Source organism: Pinus tabuliformis, chromosome J (genome assembly GCF_031772625.1).
Source record: "Pinus tabuliformis cultivar Carrire ecotype Pingquan chromosome J, CPIR1, whole genome shotgun sequence".
Lineage (NCBI taxonomy): Eukaryota > Viridiplantae > Streptophyta > Pinopsida > Pinales > Pinaceae > Pinus > Pinus tabuliformis.
Window position 1 is genome coordinate 91202534 of NC_142295.1, and position 23150 is coordinate 91225683.

The 23150-nt window shown below is 36.0% G+C and overlaps 1 protein-coding gene across 5 annotated transcripts; it reads left to right on the forward strand.

Annotated features, from left to right (window-relative positions):
• The first annotated feature begins 18054 nt into the window (after window positions 1-18054).
• On the forward strand, window positions 18055-22790 carry LOC149225661 (uncharacterized). 5 transcript variants are annotated; one of them, XM_089377247.1, is made up of 3 exons: window positions 18055-18306; window positions 20003-20586; window positions 20701-22790. In XM_089377247.1, exons 2-3 carry the CDS (start codon window positions 20052-20054, stop codon window positions 22017-22019), a joined length of 1854 nt encoding a protein of 617 aa, XP_089233373.1. In that variant the 5' UTR covers window positions 18055-18306; window positions 20003-20051; the 3' UTR covers window positions 22020-22790. The 5 variants fall into 5 exon arrangements, with proteins under 5 accessions (XP_089233373.1, XP_089233370.1, XP_089233371.1 ...); XM_089377244.1 differs by having other exon boundaries at window positions 19897-22790; XM_089377245.1 differs by having other exon boundaries at window positions 19982-22790.
• The last annotated feature ends 360 nt before the right edge of the window (window positions 22791-23150 follow it).

Sequence of the window (23150 nt, forward strand, 5' to 3'; positions counted from 1 at the left end):
ATATCCATTTCTTCTTTTGAAGATGAGATGGGTCACCCGACTACTAAAACTTCTTAAGGCACCTCGGGAAGCGGGGCATGGGAAGCCAATCTAGACGAACAACCACCTATCTTTACAGACACAACTTCCAACATAAATAAAACCACCAGGTTCTCCTAGTATGAGATCTACAAGGAATTTGCTAAGAGGGATATCTTGGAAACACAGGAGGACTTCCAAGTGTATATCAACGTCAAAAGGTCAAGATTACATAAAGTACCAGCTCATCCACCAATATTCTCATGCACTGAAACCATCAAATGGATCTTGCAATGTACAAGCATAGATGACTGGATGATTAGGGGTTATGATGGAACACCTATAGCCACCACTTCTTTGACAAGCATCAACACCTACTACAAATTCCTTGAGAAGCACCAGATTTTTAACACCAAGTGGCTCGCCGAATTCACTATCCCAACATAAGAAATCTTAAGGGATTGGTGGCAAGAACCTGCGAAATTCTGGGTCAAGACAGACCAGGCCTACAAGATAGAAGGGCTACGTAGAGTATATCAGTTAGTCGTTGCAATGATGTGCCGTCTATATGGCAAGTTAGATTGTGATGTGTTTTGTGGCACATGGGTTCCACTCATGTATGTTGTCGCCATTCAGGGAATTATTTTTAATTGGGCGAGCATCCTGTCATCATCCTTGAGGACAAACATAGCTGCCACCCAAAGCCCACCCCTCGAGAAACCTCCAAAATTCTATATGTCTTCATACCTCCTTGATGTTGTCTATTCGAGGTGCCACTTTGAGCACTGGAGCTGCAATTGGGACACATCAGTAGCCCAACCCGTCCACTGCCACTACAAAGTCTTCTGGGACACAACTTATAGAGCCACATTGGATGTAATATCTGAAACATTTATCATCCCATTATACCAACTGTTGTTCGGGGAAGAACCGCCTTGCATGTCATAGAGAGCCATGAGGACCGTGGTTAAAGTAGCTCATTGGTTCCCCATCGATGAAGGAATGATTGTCAGGGTGTTTGGTACTCATAAAGCTCCTCATGCTCTGCCCAAGTTCATCACAGATAGGACACTTCTACGAGAGGTATGTTACCAGATGACACATGGTTTCTCGAAGGTTTTGAACAAAGGTAAGAAGAAACCTTGGCTGCCTTTCCCTCTCACTATTGGAGCGTACGTAGTAGAAAACTTCAAACAGGTAGAAGCGAAAGCTGAAGAATTGGAGGGGAGCGATTTCGTGACCCTGAATTACATAACATATGACCCGAGAAAGTCGTAGTTGCCCACTATAAGAAGGCAAAATTTAGTTGGTCTTACGCCCACACTAGGAAGGATCTCGAGGACAAGATTAGGAATTGGTATAACTCCACAAGGGAGATCAACCCCAGTGAGCAACAAGCCATAAAAGATGAGCTCCTTGATGATTTCTAGGATGATGTAAGCCTCAGAGAAAGAACACGAAATGGAGTCAAGGAATCAGGGAAGCGAAAAGGAAAAGTGGTTGAAGACCCTCTAAGCGACAGCGAGGAAGAAGAAGTTATGCTCATACAAAGAAATGCTAAATTGGCAAGAAAGAAGCGAGAGCTAAAGAGGCAAAGAGAACTAGAGAGAAAACAATAGTAGGAATTCGACGACCAAAGCCAGGATGAGATAGAGAAGAAAAGGCAAGAAGATGAGAAAAGGCGGCAGGAAGAAGAAAAGAGAGCATAGGATGAGATAGAGAGGAAAAGGCAAGAAGAAGCTGAAAAGCAAAGACAAGTAGAAGAAGATGCAAAGAAAAAACAAGAGGAACAACAAAGATTAGAACAAGAACTGAAGAACATGGAGGAAGAGCTAGAAAGGCAACGGGAACTAGCAGAAAGAGAAAAGAGGCAACAGGAGGAGGAGCTTAGGATAGACAGGGAAAAGGAAGCTAGAGTAAATGAATAGGGAGAGACAAGCAAGGTGGTCGACTCAGGCTCAGGACAAAGTGAGCTTCCTCCTTTGGATGTACCTCTCATTACTCCCCTCACTGGTGGACACCTTCCCCTCCGAGAGCTAGGCATCTCAGAAGATCAAGATGAAGAGGTTCTAGATCTGACTAAAATCACATTTGATGAAGTAAACCTCAAAATTATACAGGAGAGGAAGAAATCTTGCAGCAGAAACCCAGCTGACCCATTTTCAGTAACTATGGCAACGGATATCATGCCAAATATCACGTCAAATCCTCAAATGATCGCCTCCGCCGGAACAACATTCGTGGCTACCACAGAACACAACGTAGCCCAGATGAGTAAGCAAATTGTAGATTTGCAAAACAGGCTATACGCATCCGAGCAAAGGGCCACCGTTGCAGAACAAGGGAAGAGAAGGATGGAGGAGGAAAATGTGACACTCTGCTTATTACACATAGGATCAGTTGAATTCGAAGAGGTAGTCGCATCAGAGAAAGAGATACTGGGGGAGACTATAGCAATAGTGTATGAAGAAATGGCAAAATTTCACCACACTATAGCACCCATAGTGACCATTCAAACTCACTCAAAAGAAAGGGTTTCCATGCTCAAAGAGGCCATGACCGCTTTAGATAAAATACATGAGTGGTCTGAAAAGTACCCTGAAGCCCCGGCAATAGTTCCCAGGAAAGATTGGATTGCTATGCAAAATACCAGGGTCCAGCTTCGTATCAAAGTGCAGTCCAGAGAAAAATTGGCCAAAGATGCGGAGAGGGTGTTGGCTTCCTACAGACAATTGTTCAGCAGTCTGGAATCAGTGATCCAACTGCATGGGTCCCCCTCTATAGGAGAGATTGGATAGGTAAGAAATCAGGAGGAGATCAACAATGAGGTGCAGGCATTAGTAGAGACATATAGACAAGTCACCCGCACAAGCGATATGCCAATCTCAAGAGAAAATATCAAGCGTTACATCGTAGAACTAGTGAGGCTCTACACCAAGTTGGGTACCTTGAATAATCATATACATGCCAAACGGAATACCCTTATCCCGGACGCACTGGAGTGCTTACACCGACATGATGAAGGCCAGCCACATATCTCTCCCATCGCGGCAGAATACAACATATGGTGCGCTTACTTGACAGAAAAGCTCGGGCTCAACATTCCGGAACTTTCCATCTGTAGATTAGCGAATTAGGATGATAGTCATTTTCCTTTTGTGTACTACAATAGCACAAAATACCCTATCAAGGCAAAAGGTCACATAGAATGTCAAGAGTCATGTGGTAGGTGAGAGGTCATAAGGAAGTCCAAGAGTCAAGAGTAGACCAAAGGTTGCTCTTATCCTATAAATGTAACTTCATGCCTCATTTGTAGGGGCTTTTTTCTAAGGACTATTTTGGAGATTCATAGACATATTGCTTGAGAGAATTGTTGTCCTTCTAGTCAATACAAGAGTTAATTGTACTTTTTCACCATTGAATTCTTCAAATATCTATGTGCTTGTGCCATGAGTATTTTTCTTGACGGATCAAATGTTCCCGAAAGCTATTTGATGTGCGGTCTCCCCACATGCTGTTTCGTACTCCAAATCTGGTTTTGCTACGTATGAATGGTATTTGGTTTACTCACTTTATACTCATACCAATGAACTATTTCTTTAGGTATTAATATAATTTGTTTTTTTTTTTTACTGCACAGTCATGTATGCTGATAAATGGTTGATTGTTGTAAACTGATTTTACAATCATTAAGCATTTTTTATCTAGTATGCACAAGTCTTATCTAAAGTCTTGCTAATAGTAACTTTATGTGAGATTGTGTGGTTTACCTTTTACTATTTATGGTATATATATGGTACAGGATATTTGTCAATTGTTCTCTTGTGTTTATTAAAGCTCATACATTCTATTAAGTTTATATCACACGTCCTTCCAAAGCTAGCTCCACAAAATTGAACAGTAGTGGGGCCTACATACTGGAAGGGATCTCCAACATACTCGGTGCAAGCTCTAGTTGGGAACCTACATCGGAAAGATCCCCTTGACTATTGGTGATAAATTCCAACCCATCAATAGAACTCAAGCTCAATAAGACATCATTGACATACAATAGCAATTAATCATTTTATTTATCACTTCATGGCATCATCATGGCATTAAAAACTAAGAAATATTCAAACTGACTCAACATTAAAAACCTCTAGTTCATATGACCACAACATCATCGTTATACAATGCATATGCAGAAACACATCATAGTCAAAGGCCATACAACCGTATCCCATACAAGATCTCTGCATTATCAAGGAACTATATCAATATCTCCGCATACTTTATCATAGAAGCCAATCGTCAACAAATCATATCAGATCCCTGAAATGGTATGAATAGGATCTTTGCAAAACTCTAATCACAGTAATTTTCTCAAAGCCTTGTCACCAAGAGATCCATAATCAATTGAAAACAATCCATACTAATCTTTGCATCAAAACAAGATCAGATCTTTGCATAACATGATTACAGTGGTCTCTGCATACATAGTCCTTTATACACCTTCAGATGAGATAGAATATCCTTGCATATTTTGTCAAGAGCACAACCATATATATTCAAATATCTGTAAATACTAAAAACATCTACAACATATTTACATTAGATTCATTAATTTCTAAATTCAAATAAGATCTGTAACAATCCACTATTAGCTCTTCATTAAGACAAAACATATTGAATTCATTGGCCTTCCATTACTCCAACAATACAAAACACTTAAATTCATCATGAGAACAATGAGTCTTCATTGATCCTGCATCAAACAAATATTAGCTTCATAAAGCATGTTCAGATCACCCAGATTTGCTCCTCCTCATGCTCCTATTGCGCTCCCGATCAGAGAGAATGTTAAGCTAATAAAGACTTCATCAATTGTACACACATACAAATGGCTTCTAATCTCTCATCCTTATATAGGAATTTGATCTCCTAATTACCACAAACCATTACAAATGAATTTTCAATAACATAGGCGAAACCAACCAAGGAATTGTTGACCCGATCAAACTAACCCATGTGCACATATCGAGAATTTGACTTTCAGGATGTATACACTTATTTTCTAAAGTAAAGTAGTGTATGTACACGAATTTTCTGAAGAGAAACAATGTATATATTTAAAACTTCATATTCTTCAATCCATTTCAAATCCAACCCGTCACTAAGCTGCTAAATCTCTTCCTCATCTTCTGCAACAATGTACAAGTATTCATATTATTTGCAATGGCTCAACAAGCCTTTGTCGTTATCATCCATCCATAAACTGACTGGAAATAAGAAGAGTGTGACATTAAGGACATCTTTTTCAAGCAGTTTTCCATCAAGGACAACACATTAGCCATAATGCCAACATCTTTAAATGTTTGTACTACTAGGCCTCATAAATGTCATTGAAAACCCCATCACTGTAATGTGCTTTGCATGGAATCCTCTTGAAACAGAGTCCTTCAAACATGTGCCTTGAATATTTTGTTAGTCTTGGAACAAATATTCAAGGAGAACTAACCATGAGTTAAATGAAATACTTCACCCTTGGAATTGATATTAAAGTATCAACCCTTCTTCTATGCACAATGTCTTCCACAAACTAAATATTGGAACAATCTTTTATATATATTTTGCACAAGAGATGAATATGATGGCTTATCCTTAGACAAAGATATTTTCAAACTTATTTTGGTTGCTTATTAAGACTCCTCCTTAGTGTTAGAGGCTTATATTTCTAGTATGTTCATTATCATGCCAGTTTAAGACAAAACATCTTCAAGTTTATGCTCCTATTAACATGGCTTCTCTTTATTGATCAGTTGAAGTCATTAGAAAAATAGGGCATGTTCCAGTGATCAAGGTTGTAACCTACCTCCTTCATGATTAGTCAAATCCGTGACTTGCATGTACCACAAAATGGTTACAAACCAAAAAAAAATTGTAGGATGGTTTTTTTCATCTAATACATTTCAGATTATCTGAGGTCCTCTATGAGACCTCTCAGAATTCTACCATTAGTCTTGAGCCCTTCAAACCTCTTGCAAAAAAACTAAGCATCCTCGGCCTTCTGAACTCGGATTGAGGTCTCTCTCTGCAGTTGTGACTGAGGTTAATTTCGACCTCTTCAAGGCCTGAGGCCTTCGGTCTTTTAGGGCTTCTTCCTGTATCAAAAACTTTGCTCACACCAACATATTAGAAATTTGGTCTCTCTTTAACTTGGTCAAAACACAATTGACTTCTCTTGCTGATTTAGGATCACAATTCTAAAACAAGGCTGCTCTTACACCATAGCTATGGTTCCATGTTTATTTTTTATAGGATATTCTAATTTGATAATTACTTCTTTGATTTCTTAAGTTAATGTTTTCTTGCATTGATATTCATCATAAATCAATTACACAAAGGATCTCAATAGTAAAAGCAAAATGTCAGTAGGATCATAAAGAGAAATCAAAATAAGAAACATAAGATTTTTACCATGGGAAAACTCACTTGGGGGGAAAACCAAACAACCTTTTCCTTAGAGAAATTATTTAGTTCAAAAAGAGATATATCTAAATCTTATAGTCAAATTCAAAGCCAAACTTACCAACTATTTGTCCTTCATTAAATATAGTCAAATTGTCTTCATAACAAGTCAAAATGTTGCCCAATAGACTTGACATGATCTGCTTTTCTAGGGCCGATTTCCAGTCTTCTGCACTCATAAAAATCAGTCTAAAAAAATAAATTTCCCAAAAGTTTAGTCATGTTCCACACATGCGAGATTAACAATAAAGAGAGAGAGAGAGAGACACGTAAGAGATCAAACAAGAGAGAGACTTGGTCAACTGTTGCATAACTTCGACCCTTATCTTTTCTTCTTCTTTGCTTGGTGAACAAAAATATACTTGCTTGCATGTGAAATGAACGTGTACAAATGATGGAGGATGAGTGTCTTTATATAGCCTTTGGGAGGTCAAATAGGTGCCACTTGAACTGGTCACACTTAATCTCTTGGAGGACCAACTTGACTTTATTGGAGCCAAAAACTTAAATTTAAAAAATTCAAACTTTTTTGTTTGAAAAGGACATGAAGAACATGCCTTATAGTTATCATTACATATATTTTTAGGGCTAAAATATTAATTATTAAGATCGACCATAGCTACAAAACTCAACACATGTTGGTGATTTTTGTTAACCAATTTCCCTTACTTTGAACGAATTAGTGGGTGAAATAGCACAAAAATAATTTGGGGTAATTAAGTGTGTAAATTTCATGATGCAAAGGATGTCATTCATAATGAATATCATTTATTTTTTTATGTGCCCCACCCTTAATAATGTAATACATAAATTCATTGAATTTCATGATTTAATTACTTTTGAAGGCCTCCTCGCTTGTTAAAATCATGATGATTGGGTATTTTGGTTGCCATAACAACATTGTTGTTTCTTGTCATTGTTTAGTGTCCTATTATTGTTTTGCCTCTTTAGTGGCCTCTTCTATCTCTTGAGTTGATTTATTGAACTATGTGAGTGAAGAGACTACAAACATATTAATGTATTGAGAATACAATTTCTTTGAATGGTTGGTCATATGTGCTCTACATAAATTGTGCATAAGGAATTTTTCTATATCTGAATTCAAATTAGTAAGAGGAGCTTTCGGGGTGTTGGATTTTGCTTAATTATTGGTTCAATAGTTTCTTGGCTGAAGTTCCTGTTGGCATTATGACACAGGTTTGGCACTATGACACAGGTTTTGTCCTTGATGGCAATTCACTCAAATGGCATATCATTGTTCAGGCTCTCAGAATGAAAGAAAAAGAGGTATATGCAAGTTCCCTTTGACGAAGTCACGTATACACGCGGGATTTCTGACCAAAAGTCACGTATGCGTATGCACGCACTTTCATGGACGAAAAAGCGCGTACGTGTGGGAAAACTTATTTTTGGTCCATGGTATTTAGTCCTTGGTATTTGACCATGGTATCTCATCTTAAGTGTTGAACCCAGGTATTTGGTCCAAGGTATTGATTCTTTATGGTTTTGGACCATGGTATTGTGTAAGGCCTAAGACTATAAAAGGGGAAGGAGATCATTAGACAAAGGCATTGACTCAAGCATTGAATATCTCATGAAGAACTAGATCTGGAATACTGGTCATTGGGTTATGGTGCATAGCTGGATTTGAATCAAGGAGGAACCTGAGCGCAAGAAGAAGGATAAGTACTATTGATGGATCAAGATCTTAAGGCTTGAATAGTAGTATCTTTGTGTGATTTTGATCTGTTATTTTGGCGCATGACTTGATTTCTAAATCTGATAAGTTGGGTATAACTGATGTCTGAATAAGTGAAAATGATAAATTATCTTTTATAGATCTGTACACAGGTTCAGCGAAGAAAAGGCGCGTATACAGGCTGTTTCTGTAATGCATAATAACGTTTACGCTGGTTGGCCTTAATTCAGAAGCGTATGCACACAGGTTATACACATTGAAGTAGTGTACGTCTCTTAAAATATGTTTTAGCTACTTCTGTTTATTGCTGCAGTGTTCTGGGTTCAGAATTGGTGTCTGGTTACTGTTACTATTTTCTGGGTACAACATTCAAAGAGGTGACTATTTGATTCAGTTTTGTTTGGTGCAAAGGAGATTGGTTGATGCAGATATACTTGATGTTTGATTGATGGATCTAGTCTAAAAATTTATGAAACGTGGTCCTTGAAAGAAAAGAGAAGGTTGTAGCCTTCTGTAGGTCAGCACCTACGTACTAGTACCTCAGCTAGTACAAGAGCTAAGGGGGTTGCAGCTCCCTTCCAGGAGAAGCTGGAGAACGAGAGAAGGTCGTAGCCTTCTACAGGTAGCAGCCTGCGTACTGGTATAAGATTGCACTAGTACAGAATCATTGTAAAAGAAGTTTCTAATTAAAAGAAGATAGAGATGAATTGCAGCAGGTGGTTTTCACCCACATTGGGTTTCCACCTTATATCTTTGTGTCCAGGTGTGTGATGATCTGTTCTGTTTTACTGCTCCTATTTACTGTTATTATGATTAATGAAGTCTTGATGCACTGATTAAAGATCAACAATTAATGAATCAGATATACGCTTGTTTCTTTAGTCACAGTAGCGTATATACGCAATTTCCCATAGCTGAAGTAGCGTATACAAATATGATTGTGAAATGAAAAATAATTGATTTGATAATACTGATTCACCCCTCCTCTCAGTATTATTTCCAACAGTTCCCTCACTCGAAAGCTTCATTAGATCAACTATTTAATTCAAAAGTTTCTTGAAAATTGTTTGTAGGCTTTCCAAATCAATAGTGTCTTTGTATTTAGTTTTGTGTTTGGTTTATTTTTTTTACAATATTGGAAGATATTTCTATTAGCAAAATATGTGTTGAGAGAATGCAACAAATATACAAAATACATGAACACCATCTAGAGATTGCTAAACATGGCCATCAAAGAAAGGTACATATAATCATAAAGGAAATTCACAAAGTAATCTCAATAATAAATTTAAAGGATTAAGAGAAAAAACATGCTATCAAAGGGGACTTTAAGTGTTGGAGAATACTATTAGTTTGCATTGTTTTCATCAAAATTTCCTAAAGCTAGAGTGTTCAAATCATAAAGGAGAGGCCTTTCTTGAACTTGTTATTGGGGAAACAATTTGAGTTTTTCTTGATTATGCTTCATAGAGATTGCCGAGATGATAATAGAGAGCCATGCATTCATCCTATACCCAGTGAATTAATACCTATGATGGACAAGGATGTTCCACTTTGTCTCCGCTTGTGCTTCCAGATTTGAAAATCAAAATTGGAGGAGGCAATGGAAGGTATGAAGCTCTTCAATTTCACTAGCTTGCTACTACAAGGATGTCCTAAGGTCATTCATTTCGTAGTGGGCCAGGAGGTCAAATCCAATGATACAACTTTGAAGCAATAGTGAAGGAAATATTGCAACTATGGGGGAGAAAAGAGAGTAGGAGGGAAATGGAGGCAAAATGACAAAATACTGTAGATCAACGATGAAGTGCCTCTCTCTGTATGTCCCATAATTAAATTTTCCATCAAGGGGAGGACCCACTTTCATCTATGATGGATTATTCAAACAAGTAAATCCTCCACTATATGGAAGATCCCATAACACTCCACGAGGATGGTTTAATAGAGAAGGTTTGTCATATCATGAGAAGTGACGAGGGTTGTGTCAATTCCATGATGCAACAACGGTGGAGGAATACCATGTGGAGTTCGCATGAGTAATCATTAAGTGGCAAGGGAGTCATTGAGGTATCCATGGAGAGGGGCCATATCCATTAATTAAAAGATCCCTAACCTTTTCTCAAAGGGCCTTGTTTATTTGGTAATCGACTTAGGATTTTTTTATGCGAATGACACAAATGAAGTCAACTTCATGAATCAAATTAAAGTTCAATAAGATTTAGTCCTTAATCAAACTCAACCTAGCATCTGAAGGAATTGTTCCTAGGTGGAGAAGTTGAATCATATCTTTAGAGTATCCCACAATGACGAGCTTCTAGATGGCCAAGGAAGAGGTTGTTTTGACTTCGTGATATAGAGCATAGGCTTCAAATTGGTTGTTAGAGGCCACACCTAAATTCCATGAGAATGTTAACACAATGTTTCCTCTTGGGTCAATGAAAACCCCTCCCACTCCTACCACTCCATTGTCTTTGGTTTAGTTAACCTTTTTTTTCTTTGTATTACATGTAGCTTTCTTTTCCCTTAGTCGAGGGTTCCCTTTCATGCTAATTTATTATTTATTTATTTATTTTATTATTTATTTGTTATTATTATTTATTTTTAATTTTTTAATTTTTAATTTTAATTTTTTAATTTTTTTTTCACGTCAATTGTTTCCTAAATATATTTTGTGAAAGTGTTTTTTTCCCCACTCTCTCAACAAACATGGCAATGGAAACAAGTGAAGAATAAGTATAAAATTCAGCGTGTACATCACCAACAAGTTTTTAATTGATGGTTTTTTTTTAGAATGGTAGTGAATTATTGATTTAAATCCTTTAACTGATCTTTATTGTCCTTTTTCATCCTAGATCGTCCTCCTACCAAGGTAGTTGGGGTCCTTTCATCACCAAACTCAGTTAAGAATGTTATCTTAAACTAATTATGGTTGGTGATAAATCACATGGTAAAATTGCAATACTAGGTAGCAACTTTATATCAAAAATGTACAAAAAATGTAACATAAAACAACCCCATGTTAAACATTCATCAATTGAACCATAAGCATAATTTTTTGATATGATCTTCAAGTTGTTTATACTTATTTGGATAAAATTTACATAGGAATATTTCAAGAATTTTAGGTAAATTATGAAGTTGACCTGACAAAGCAAGAGTATCTTGAGTCAACTAAGCAAGATTTTGATATGTATACATGAAATTCCATATAAGTTGAAACCCATATATTCCAACTATGCATATCCAACATAAAGGTTTGAGAATTCATCTAAAGAAACTAGAACATCCAAGTTTAGGACATGGATGTACTCTTTAGTTTTGATGAATTTTCTACAAGCTTTAATGCACCTAGGAAATTGCTACACAAGAGGTAATTTTTGTCCAAAGTGACAAGAAAATGCTTGACTAATACATCTTCAGGTGTGGAATTCTGGCTTTGAAAAACAACAAAGTATTCAACCTTAATTTCAAAATGTGGTTCAGATTAAGGTATTTTGGCATTCTTAAACTTCACTTCCATATCTTGGGAATTTGGTTCAAGGCCAGGGCTAGTTTCACTTTCCAAATTTGGTTGGCTAGATGGTGTTTGAGAATCTTTTTTAGTGGGGTATTAACCTTGTGGTAGAGAACTACTACCATGTTCACCCATAGAAGGGTATGGCCCTCCTTCTAGTGTCAAAATATTAACACAAACAAATGGCTGCCATTGAGTTAAGGGACATTGTCTTAAGCCAAGGCCTAATTAGTCTTTCCACGTTTGAGATAGAAAGATCCTCTAGATTATTGGCATACATACCAATAGCTAGATTTAACATTGAATTATTAAAATCTAAAATAGAATGCAGTCCTAAAACTAAATGTTGAAAATAGCAACAAGAAATGTTAAAAATAGTATCAAGAAAAGTCCTAATTTAGTTTGTCCTTGAATTAAATTGGGAATAAAATTGTAACTCCACATCTCATGACAACTTGTAATAGTTAACTAAGTTAATTTGACTTAGTTAGTGCAGTTAATTCGAGTTGAGGGTCTAACTAGAGTCATGTAGAGTGTCTCCTACAATTAGGAGCACTAGTTGAGTTTATTTTGAGTTGTAATTATTTAATTCATTCTAACTGAGTTCAAGTCAGTTAAATTAGTTCCAACTTATGGAGGAATTAGTGGGATGTCCAGTAGTGGGGTGCAACCTACAGTAGTGGGGTGCAACCTATAGTAGTGGGGTGTAACCTGTAGTAATGGGGTGCAACCTGCAGTAGTGGGGTGCAACCTGTAGTAGTGGGGCGTAACCTGCAATAGTGGAGTGTAACCTACAGTAGTGGGGTGCTGCCTATCAAATAGTGGGGTGTTGCCTGTAGTGATCAACAAGTAAACTGTAGATTCACTCATAATTAACTCATGCATATCAGATCAGAGAAAGACCCAATTGAGATTGGAGTTCAGGGACAGTGTACTATCATTTGTAAAACCATCTAAATTAAACCGATGGTGCATGCAATCAAAGGAAGGCCTATGAGGATTACACAATTCATAATTGAGGAATTTCCACATTAAATAGGGGCTAATTCCTTGAGGAACACCGCAAGGAATTAGGAGCTTGGAGGCTTGGAAATTTGGCTAAGTATTGGTAAAAGGAAGTCAACCAGGTAGAGGATAGAAAATACTTGTGCAGGTTGAGTAGAGCATATTGTATTCATCCAAATTCTTTGACTAATGTAATATACAAATAATAGAGGTTTTTAGTTGTGGCTTTCCCCAAAAAATCATTGTGTTATGTGTGAATGAATGCTTTCTCTTATATACTTCATGATTTCATTAATTGTTTATTGTTTCTGCTGATGAGTTGAGTAGATTCAAGTCTATTATTTTAGAATATTACAATTTGTAGTTTGAATCTACAAGGAATTTCTATACTATATACCCTTGTAGGATTTGAGAATGAAAGTTAACATGAAATCAACAATTACTTCAACCATTGAAATAGAAAGGAATTCATTAGATATTAATGCCACAAATATCTAAAATAACCAATCATACAACCAAGCTAGAATGTACTAAAATAAATAATTATATTCCACATCCACAAGTTAGTAACTTCTTAAAAAAACAACAACAACAATAAATTGAAGTTAAATGGGAAAAGCACAGGCAACACTAAAACAAAGCCTTGGAATGAAAATAAAATAATCAAACGAGCTTAAGGCATTGAATGAATTCAAGAGATGCATTTCCTTGACTAAGAATAAAAAGGAAAAGATCAAGGCACGATGCAAATCAAAAGTATATTTCATTCAACTCAAATAAAAGAGGGTCCCCAAGTTTTCCTGGTTTATTTTCCTCATGAAAGGCCAAGAGACCCATGCTAGTTATGGAGGCATAATATCATGTTCAAATGGAGCCTATCAACATGTATGCCTTTCTGGGAAAACAAAACTAGCCCTAAAATCTATTAAAGAAATTTTCATGGATGTTGGAGAAGTTCTATATTGTGATGGAGTGGTCTTGTGTATTTGGATTCAAACTCTCCATATAATTAATTTGGTCATTTTCTTTGAATTTGTGTGGTAAATAATCATTGGCTACCACATGACCATAGTTATGAGGTTTGGGTTCTCCCTTCAATTCATTGTAAAATATTAGAGTCAAAAGAGGAGGGCAAGGGGTGAAGAGGTTTCACCTCTTTTTCCCCTTGCCCTCTCCCACATGGATCCTAGCTCCCTTTAGTCGGGGTGGATGGCAGAGTCTGGGGGTAGCACCTCCTTTTTCTATACTTCATACCTTTCCCTATCTTACTTTACCTTAGATAATGTCCTTTTGGGTAGGGTGTAGAGAGTGGTTGTAAATGCCACCCTTTCTCATACTTCAGAATTATTATTGTATCTTCCTTTGCTAATATTCAGAGAGAAAAGGACTAAGGCCCACCTCAACAATACATTAAGTTATGCAGAGGGTCAAGGCAAAGGTTAACACCTCCCTTTAAGAGACTGCGCAAATAACTTTGGGATCCAATTTTGGCCTTTAAACCTACATATATGGGTTCCATTAGTCTTGACCTTAAGTAATTTACCTACAAATCCTCAACAAAGCCGTTGTTAACAAATAATTTATTCTAATACTAATTTATTTTACATCAATAGGCTTACTTAAAAAAAATCCTTAAGAGTGATGCAATAGAAACATAAATTAGATAGGAAAAATGAGTAAATGAAGTAGCCAAGAACCCTCTTCTTACCAACACACTAGTTCAAACATTGAGTTAAACCTTCTTGTAACTCTTAAGACCTTTATAGGTATTTTCCTATGGCACAAGAAAAATCTATGTTATTTTTATCCAACTTCTAGAGCCAATAGACCCCATTCCTTGTAGATCATATAAACCTATTCTAGCCTACTCACTACTCCAAGAAACCCTTCACTAGGCTACACGCTAGTATGTGTTCCGTGTTTAATAGATTTTGTTAACCTTTGGATTTGCATTGATGGTTGAGTTTATCCTCATGCATGCAGCGGTGTAACACAGCTTGTACAACAACTCCCCATTATTATCTAAATTATTCATAAAATAATGGGGACCCTTTTGAAGAATTAATTGTTATTGATGTCAAAGGGATGTCCAATTGAAGAAGAGAATTGCATAGGTTTAAAGATCTATTTGATCCCTTTATAATGAGTTATTGCATGCCTCCTAACACCTCTTCATTGAGGATAAATTATTTTTTCTTAAAATTCACTTGTTTTTTTACCTCTGTCAGGATGACCTACTCAAGAACAAGTCGACCCTCTTCCTAAAAAACATGTCATTTTAATGTATGCTTGAACTGGTATAAATAAGAGCTATGCCTCCTCTATTTCAGCTAGCAACTTGTCCAAGCAAGAAGAAGTGAATAAGAGCTCAAGTCTAAGAAATAATTCATAAGTTCATATATCATGTGGCAAAATGAAAAGGAAAGCATATTTTGGTTTCTAGTTTCTTTGGGTTCTAGGTTACGGTTTTTGGTGACACCCTTGATCAATTTTTGGTTACATTTTGGGCCATTTATGGATCAGGTTCTTAGAGTATCTTTGTGGAAGAATTCAACCATCTCTGGTACAACATTTTGGCTTTCTTTTGAGTAGACCTTAGCCTAGTGGACATAGCTCAGACCTGTGAACAGACCTTAGACTTACGGAGTTTCGACCTACATTTTTTATTATTCTCGGACCTTAGGAAAGATAGAGCTCATACTTGTGATTAGACCTCAGAAATGTGGAGTTTCATCCTACATATATGATGATTCTTGGACCTGTAGCAATGCAAAGCTCGAACTTGTGGAAGAGACTCAGATATGTGGAAATTTTAACCTATTCTAAGTGCAAAACTAGTTCCCTTGTGGCAACCTTTTGAAGAAGACTCAACTTTGATTTAGGAACAAATATCATATTATAAATATTAATATTTTTTTAATAACATTTAAGAACACAATCTATTCTTAGTTATAATTTTATTTTATATTAACGTTAAACCATGTTTAAATATTTTCTCGTTTGATACGTATAATTATATAAATAACTTTTTTTTCAGAAAGAAAAATCATGATAGTTTATATTAAGAAAATATAAAGTTCAGAATGCATATAGAAACGTATTGCCGATGATTCAGGGAGACTGTCCAGAAACAACAAAACCATTTGTTCTATTCGGTTGTTCTGTTCGGTTCATGAGACCTAATGGCCAGATGGTGGAAAGGAAATCCAGTCAGATCATAGCAGTTACAATAACAAATTTTTAAACACAGAGAAATCATCACCACATAATGAAAAGCCATAAAAACAGCGAAATCACATAGATAGAGATCAGCAACCCAAAGCATCAGGTCAATTTGAGAGTTCCGAAACCAGGAGCAGAATAGAGTCCAGGGGGTCCCTGGATTCTTGAAAGATTCGACCGTTCCTCCATTTCCATAAGAACCATATAACCATGACAAATAAGGAACGCCAGGATGAGCGTTGTTCGCTCCACCAATTGAAACCTTCCTGTACAGTAGAAAAGACCCGGTGAGGAAAACCAAAAGACAAAGACAATGCATACCAGATGTGAAGAGTTGAGGCACATTGGAAGAACATGTGAACATTGGACTCATGTTCGGAGAGACACATAGAACATCTGCTTGGACCAATCCATCCTTTCTTTTGGAGAACCTCCCAAGTGAGATTCCTGTTAGAGAAAACCAACCAGGAAAATAGAATCATTTTTAGAGGACATGTCACCTTCCATAGAGTAAGAGGGAAGATCGGATCAGTGCCAGATGGATGGCAGCCAATCATTGCAGCGTAAATATCCTTGACCCGAATAAAAAAATTATAATTAAATGCTTTGATCTACATATTTGATGTTACCAATTTTATTAAAATTATTTATAATAAATTAATAAATATATCTAATTTAGAATTTTTTTAATTTAATTATAAATAATTATTAAGAAAAAGATTATTTATTTAATTACAATATTTATGATTAAAAATCAATATTAGGTATAATGTAATATATATATTAAAAATTATAATAAACACTGAATGAAAAGTGTTGTTTTTTGAAAAAAATAAATAAATTAAAATTGTAATTTTGTACCCAACGTGTAAATTAATTAGTAACAATATTTTTAAACTTGACTAATTCAATTTTTGATTTGTCTTGCATGTTACATGTGGGAATAGATATGGATAGAGGTGTAAATTAATTAGTGACCATATCTTTTAACTTTGACTAATTCAATTTTTTTTTGTCTTGCATGTTACATCTGGGAATAGATATAGATAGAGATTATAGTGATAATAGATAAAACCTTTACACAATTTTAATTATCAATTTTATTAAATTAATATATATATATATATATATAATTTATTTTTTAAATGTATATATAGATTTAATATTTCTAATAACTTTATTAATGTAATTATTTAAAATAGAAAAAATCTATTTTCATTCTCATCATTTTAATTTAAATATTAATGTAATTGTCTGATTTTATTATTTAAGATTAAAAATATTGATTTTCATTTTTATGATTTTAGTTAATAGAATATTATATATATTGAATATAGAACTTGCACTTAAAATATTTTAGTTTTTTTTTACAGTATATCATAATTCAATTGTCAAACTACCAGTGAGTACAACTATTTTTGGTTGCTAATCGAGAATGTACGCTGACTCAACCCTTATTTTAGGAAAACCATACCAGCTGGAATAACTAGTTGGTGGTCTGTAAAGGGGTAGGTTTTCACTCCTTCCAGATGCCTCTGGGTCTTGCGCTTTCACACCTGCCAAATGCCTCTGGTCTTGCGCTGTTAACATGTTTTCTTACCTCCAAGGGTTATTAACCTGTTTCTGTCCAAGGAAGACGAAGTCTTAACCAAACAAAAACAATTTTAAGACATACTCCACACCCATCACTCAAAATATTTTATATAACATTAATTATTTTGAATAAATAATAATGGAGTTATCTTTAGTGCAAATTTTTGGAAAGATTTTCGGTGGATTTTTCTGGTCTAATTTCTCTAAAATCCGACAGAAATTCATTGAAATCACATGTTTGATAAGTAACCCCTGCACAAAGAAAGTCCAAAAAATCACACTCCAATAATAATGACCTCATTTAATTAATTTAACAATTAACATTTTTTAAATTAAAGATTTTGTTACAGGCGTCAGCGTTGGTTTGGATGAGGAATTTTCTCTATCATTTAAGAGTGACACCTCACCAAGAGGTCCCATGTTTTTTCAATAATTAAATAGGATCACCACAACCATTTGAACCAATCAAACTCGAGTTATTAGGAACTTCCATAACTTGGTTTTAAATCTTCCTAAAGTTGCTTTTTGGGATATAAAAGGTATTTGTACAGTAAGATTTTGCCCAAGTGACGAATCTCTGCGTGTACGACGAGCCATTTTTAAGATTATGGCGCGCATTGTTGGAGTTTTGGCACTGTCTGGAGCTGCGGATGTATCAAAGGATGAAATTTCAGAGCTTGTTGATCTACTATTCCAGCTTCTTTCAAAGAGCTGGCCTGAAATTCAAGCGAAATTATGAGAAACGGTATGTTAAATTGTTCTTAGGGTGATCTGTTCTCAATTGACCGTAATGCGTCCAAATTTGAGCAGGACTTTGAAATACAGGGTGTAATATTGTATATACTCAAAATTTCTATCTTCATACTGAAGAATAGTTGCACTCAGTTAGAGAACTTTGAAACTACTTGCTTTTGTTATTCGCTTTGTGAAGAACTTTGTAAAGCTTGGAATGGAAATCTTTAAATTTGTACGGGGAAACAATTGTTTTATCTTTATTCTTTGAATTCATTGTGTCTGGGTATAAAGCTTTGCACGAAATTTTCCATAAGGAAAACAATAGATTTAAGTTAGTAAATGGACATTCTGTAAAGAATTAGCAATATATTTGTATTTGTTCTTTCTTTGCTGGTTAAATTTGTAAAGATTGGAACAAAAAATTTCGTAACCAAAAGGATTTCTAATTGTGTAAATTTGTATTCTCGTACCCAAAAGGATGAAACCGATTGTATTTTTTCTGTTTTATGTGAGAATTTTTTCAAAAACTTGGAATGAAAAGAGAGAAGGCAAAACGAAGGTTTTTGCTGAATGTGTTTGAGGAAAAAGTTACAATTCACATTCTATTTATATTTTAATCCACCACAAGGGTCTCTATGTTTTTGGAGATTTTGTATCTTCAGAAAAATGATTGGATAATCAAAGCAAATGCATATTATTTTCCAGCCATGAGCATCACAGTTGTTGGCTTATTGATAATGATCCACATAAGATTTGACTATTCCAATGTAGAAACATGGAGACGAAAAAAGATAAAAATATTTGTTTACAAGAGAAAATTTTGAAAGTTTGGAATGGAAAGAAAAAGAAAAAACAGAAGTTTCTAGCTGAATGTGTTTGATTCAAAAGTTACAATTAACATTCCATTTCGAGTAGATTTTTAATTAGTTAATCAAGGAAAATGCATTTGATCTTTAATATATGAGCGTTGGCCTATGGTTAAGTTATCCGCATTGGATTTGGCTGTTTAGATGAAAAATCTAGCAGGAAAATTGATAAACAAATTTATTTTTTTTCTCAGTTTGGAAAGCTTGGAATAAAAAGAGAAAAGAAAAATAGAAGTTTCTTGCTGAACATGTTTGATGAAACAGTTATGATGAACATATGATTTTGGTTTTAATTCTACATAAACGTCTCTTTGTTTTGGGGATTTTATATTTGCAGAAAATGATTGAACAATCAAAGAAAATGCAGGTTATTTTCAAGTCATGAGAATCAGTCTTTGGTCCGTAGGTTATCCACATTAGATTTGGCTATTTCAATGGAGGAACTGGCAATTATAAACGATTTTGAGAAGCTATCATTTACTGAGCAGGACTCGAACCTAAAACTTAAACGGTCACGATGATCCTCTGTCTCTGGGATTCTAGACCCATAATTTTTATGTCTGTTTTATTGTAACTAGATAACCCCCATTTTTATGTTATGTTTATTTTTATTGTGACCAGTCATATTTTGGATGTTAGCCTTTTGATTTCTGACTACTGATTATATGATTGTTTGAATTTTGGACATGTAAGGCCAACAGGGTTCTGATTTGTTATTTTTGATGGCCTTTTAGGTGCTTCTAAGTGCTAGATTTTCTTGTAACGATTTTTTTAACGGCCCAACAACGCACCTTTGTAAAAATGCTTATTATGTGACAGTTTGTTTGCAATCTCTTTCAGACTGCATGGAATGCGTTTTGAATAATATGATCGAAATTGTTAAGAGAAAATGCATTCTTTATCGTCTTCAACCTCTGACATATCGGAACAGCTTGAAACATGTAATGGTCAAATGAGATTGGCATGGACAAGAGGCTGGCGTGCTAGCAAATCAGTCAATTTGGATCGAACTGATCCTAATACAACGGATCTGTGGAATTCTCCCAAGCTCCAGCACTCCCATAGCTCCACAAATCATAACAATGCTTCTAGTATTGAAAATTCTCCTGATTGGCTGGAAGACAACTGGAGTTTTAGCAGGCAGAGTGAGGTACCTATCAGGAAGAAAAGCTTATGGGATTGGAGACGCTTGCGAGCTCTTGCACACATTGGACAACAGCCATTTAGCTGCATGTTCTCACTGCGAGTGCACAGCATAGAGCGGCTTCCACAAAGCATGAATGGTTCTTTTGTTTCTGTCTGTTGGAGGAAAGGAAATAGAGTAGTACAGACAAAACCTGCTACTGTTTCTCAAGGAATTGTAAAGTTCGAAGAAACTCTCCATCAGACTTCCACCATCTATGGCAGTAAAAAGCCTGATCAAGGTATGTATTATAGATCAAAATTTTTCACTCTTTTTGCGACTGCTCTGGATGCCGAAGGCTTAGATTTTGGGAAATATCGACTTGATCTTAGCAAAATGCTTCCAAAATTTTTAGGTGATTGTAGAGAGAATGCAGAATCCAGAACTTGGAGTACAAGTTTCAAACTTGCAGGTAAGGCTGTAGGAGGAACTTTAGCTGTGACTTTACGATATAGAATCCTGAACAAGGACATCTGGCAAATGCAGCCAATAAATACTGGTTATGTGGATTCTCCTGACAGATTATCACAGCTATCGAAGGCCCCACCAATTTGTGCATTAGAAGGTCATGCATCTTTTTCCATATTTGAACCAGGAGAAACTAGTAACTACTTAACTGATTTGAGTTTAAAGGACCCTGTTAATGAGAACCCTTCTAAAAGTAGCTTGCAACTTCAGCAGTCGAAAGATATGAAGAGGTCTAGTTTGGCATCCTTGTTTGCTCTTGAAGCGAAAGGCAGCTTATTCCCTCCAGCCAATCATCTGGTTCAATGCAGTGGTATTCCTAACGGGACTGTTTGCAGCTTATTCCCTCCAACCAATCATCTGGTTCAATGCAGTGGTATTTCTAACAAGACTGTTTACGAGAATGAGGATGAAGTTATTGGTCTAGATGATGATATTGAGTTCACAGTTATTGAAAAGGGGGTGGAGATAACCTGTGGCAATTTATCAGAATTACCGGATTGCAATAAGAGTTGTGGAGAGATTGGTTTGAAATCTAGAGAAGAGGAAGGAAGCACTGTAAAAAGCATAACTCTCTCACAGCTTCGACAATCAGATTTTCTTTGTCCCTTGTCGGAGAAGAATGTTGATGTTCAGGTATCTCAAGTGTCTCATGAGCATAAACAAGAGAGGCACAGTGATTTGGGAAAGACATCTACTCTGAACGATGATGATTTGGTTGAGAGTGAATTTCTTAGTATGCTTAATCAAGATCATGATTTGTTTTGTTCAGACCCCGTAAGTGAACCAGAGTCTACCCTAGCACGCCTTTGCCACCAGTTTGATAAAGAGTCTTTTTCAGAAGCAAGCAGCCTTGGGACTGAGCTTTATGTTCCCGCTGTTTCCAGTTTCACACAGGCTTCTAGACATAATTGCGCCTCAGATGATTTGAATTTGGTATCCTTAGTGCAGGTTGCAGGATCAGAGCTTGAGAAAGAAACAGCACAAACCATGTGCAGTCTAGACGATGCAGGGGTAGAAGCACTGATAAAAAAGTGGGGTCTGGAAGAAAAGTTTTCTCAAAACTCTCCTCCAGACCCTTCAGGTGGATTTGGCAGTCCTATCAATTCTCATGTCCCAGAGCCTGCTAATGGACTTGGGATGTATGATGGAGGTTTGCTAAGGCCAGTGAGTTCAGTGAGATTGATCATGCACGAATCAAAGCCATGATTTATTTACTGTGCCTTGCCTGTTTTCTCTTGTTCCCTTCTTCAAATTTTGTATTAAAATGGCGACCCTTGTACTTGGGTGACCAATCTATATAACTACTCAGTCTTCTTATAAATTGGTGGTCAATCTATTAGCAAAAAGTTACTGTAATATTGAAATGATAAGTTCTTTGCTAAAAAAGTGGGGTCTGGAAGAAAAGTTTTCTCAAAACTCTCCTCCAGACCCTTCAGGTGGATTTGGCAGTCCTATCAATTCTCATGTCCCAGAGCCTGCAAATGGACTTGGGATGGATGATGGAGTTTTGCCAAGGCCGGTGAGTTCAGTGAGATTGATCATGCACGAATCAAAGCCATGATTTATTTACTGTGCCTTGCCTGTTTTCTCTTGTTCCCTTCTTCATATTTTGTATTAAAATGGCGACCCTTGTACTTGGGTGACCAATCTATATAACTACTCAGTCTTCTTATACATTGGTGGTCAATCTATTAGCAAAAAGTTACTGTAATATTGAAATGATAAGTTCTTTGATAAAAAAGTGGGGTCTGGAAGAAAAGTTTTCTCAAAACTCTCCTCCAGACCCTTCAGGTGGATTTGGCAGTCCTATCAATTCTCCTGTCCCAGAGCCTGCAAATGTACTTGGGATGGATGATGGAGGTTTGCTAAGGCGGGTGAGTTCAGGGAGATTGATCATGCACGAATCAAAGCCATGATTTATTTACTGTGCCTTTCCTGCTTTCTCTTCTTCCCTTCTTCATATTTTGTATTAAAATGGTGACCCTTGTACTTGGCTGACCAATCTATATAACTACCCAGTCTTCTTATACAATGGTGGTCAATCTATTAGCAAAAAGTTGCTGTAATATTGAAATGATAAGTTCTTTGAAAGAAAAATAATAAGTTTACATATTTGAGAGTGAAGTGATAGAATTCTTAAAAATCTTTACACATTTACAATGTTTTTAGTAAGTAGGAAGTCGGTCACTTCAATATACGAAGCAGGTTTTCTAAAATGTACATAATATTCCCTCAATCTATTTAACAGTCCCACTTTTTCCATCAAAGTTGAGTCAGGTTTTCTTCATCCCAACACAGTACCAATAACTCTACCTTCCTCAGTCCAGAAAATCTTAT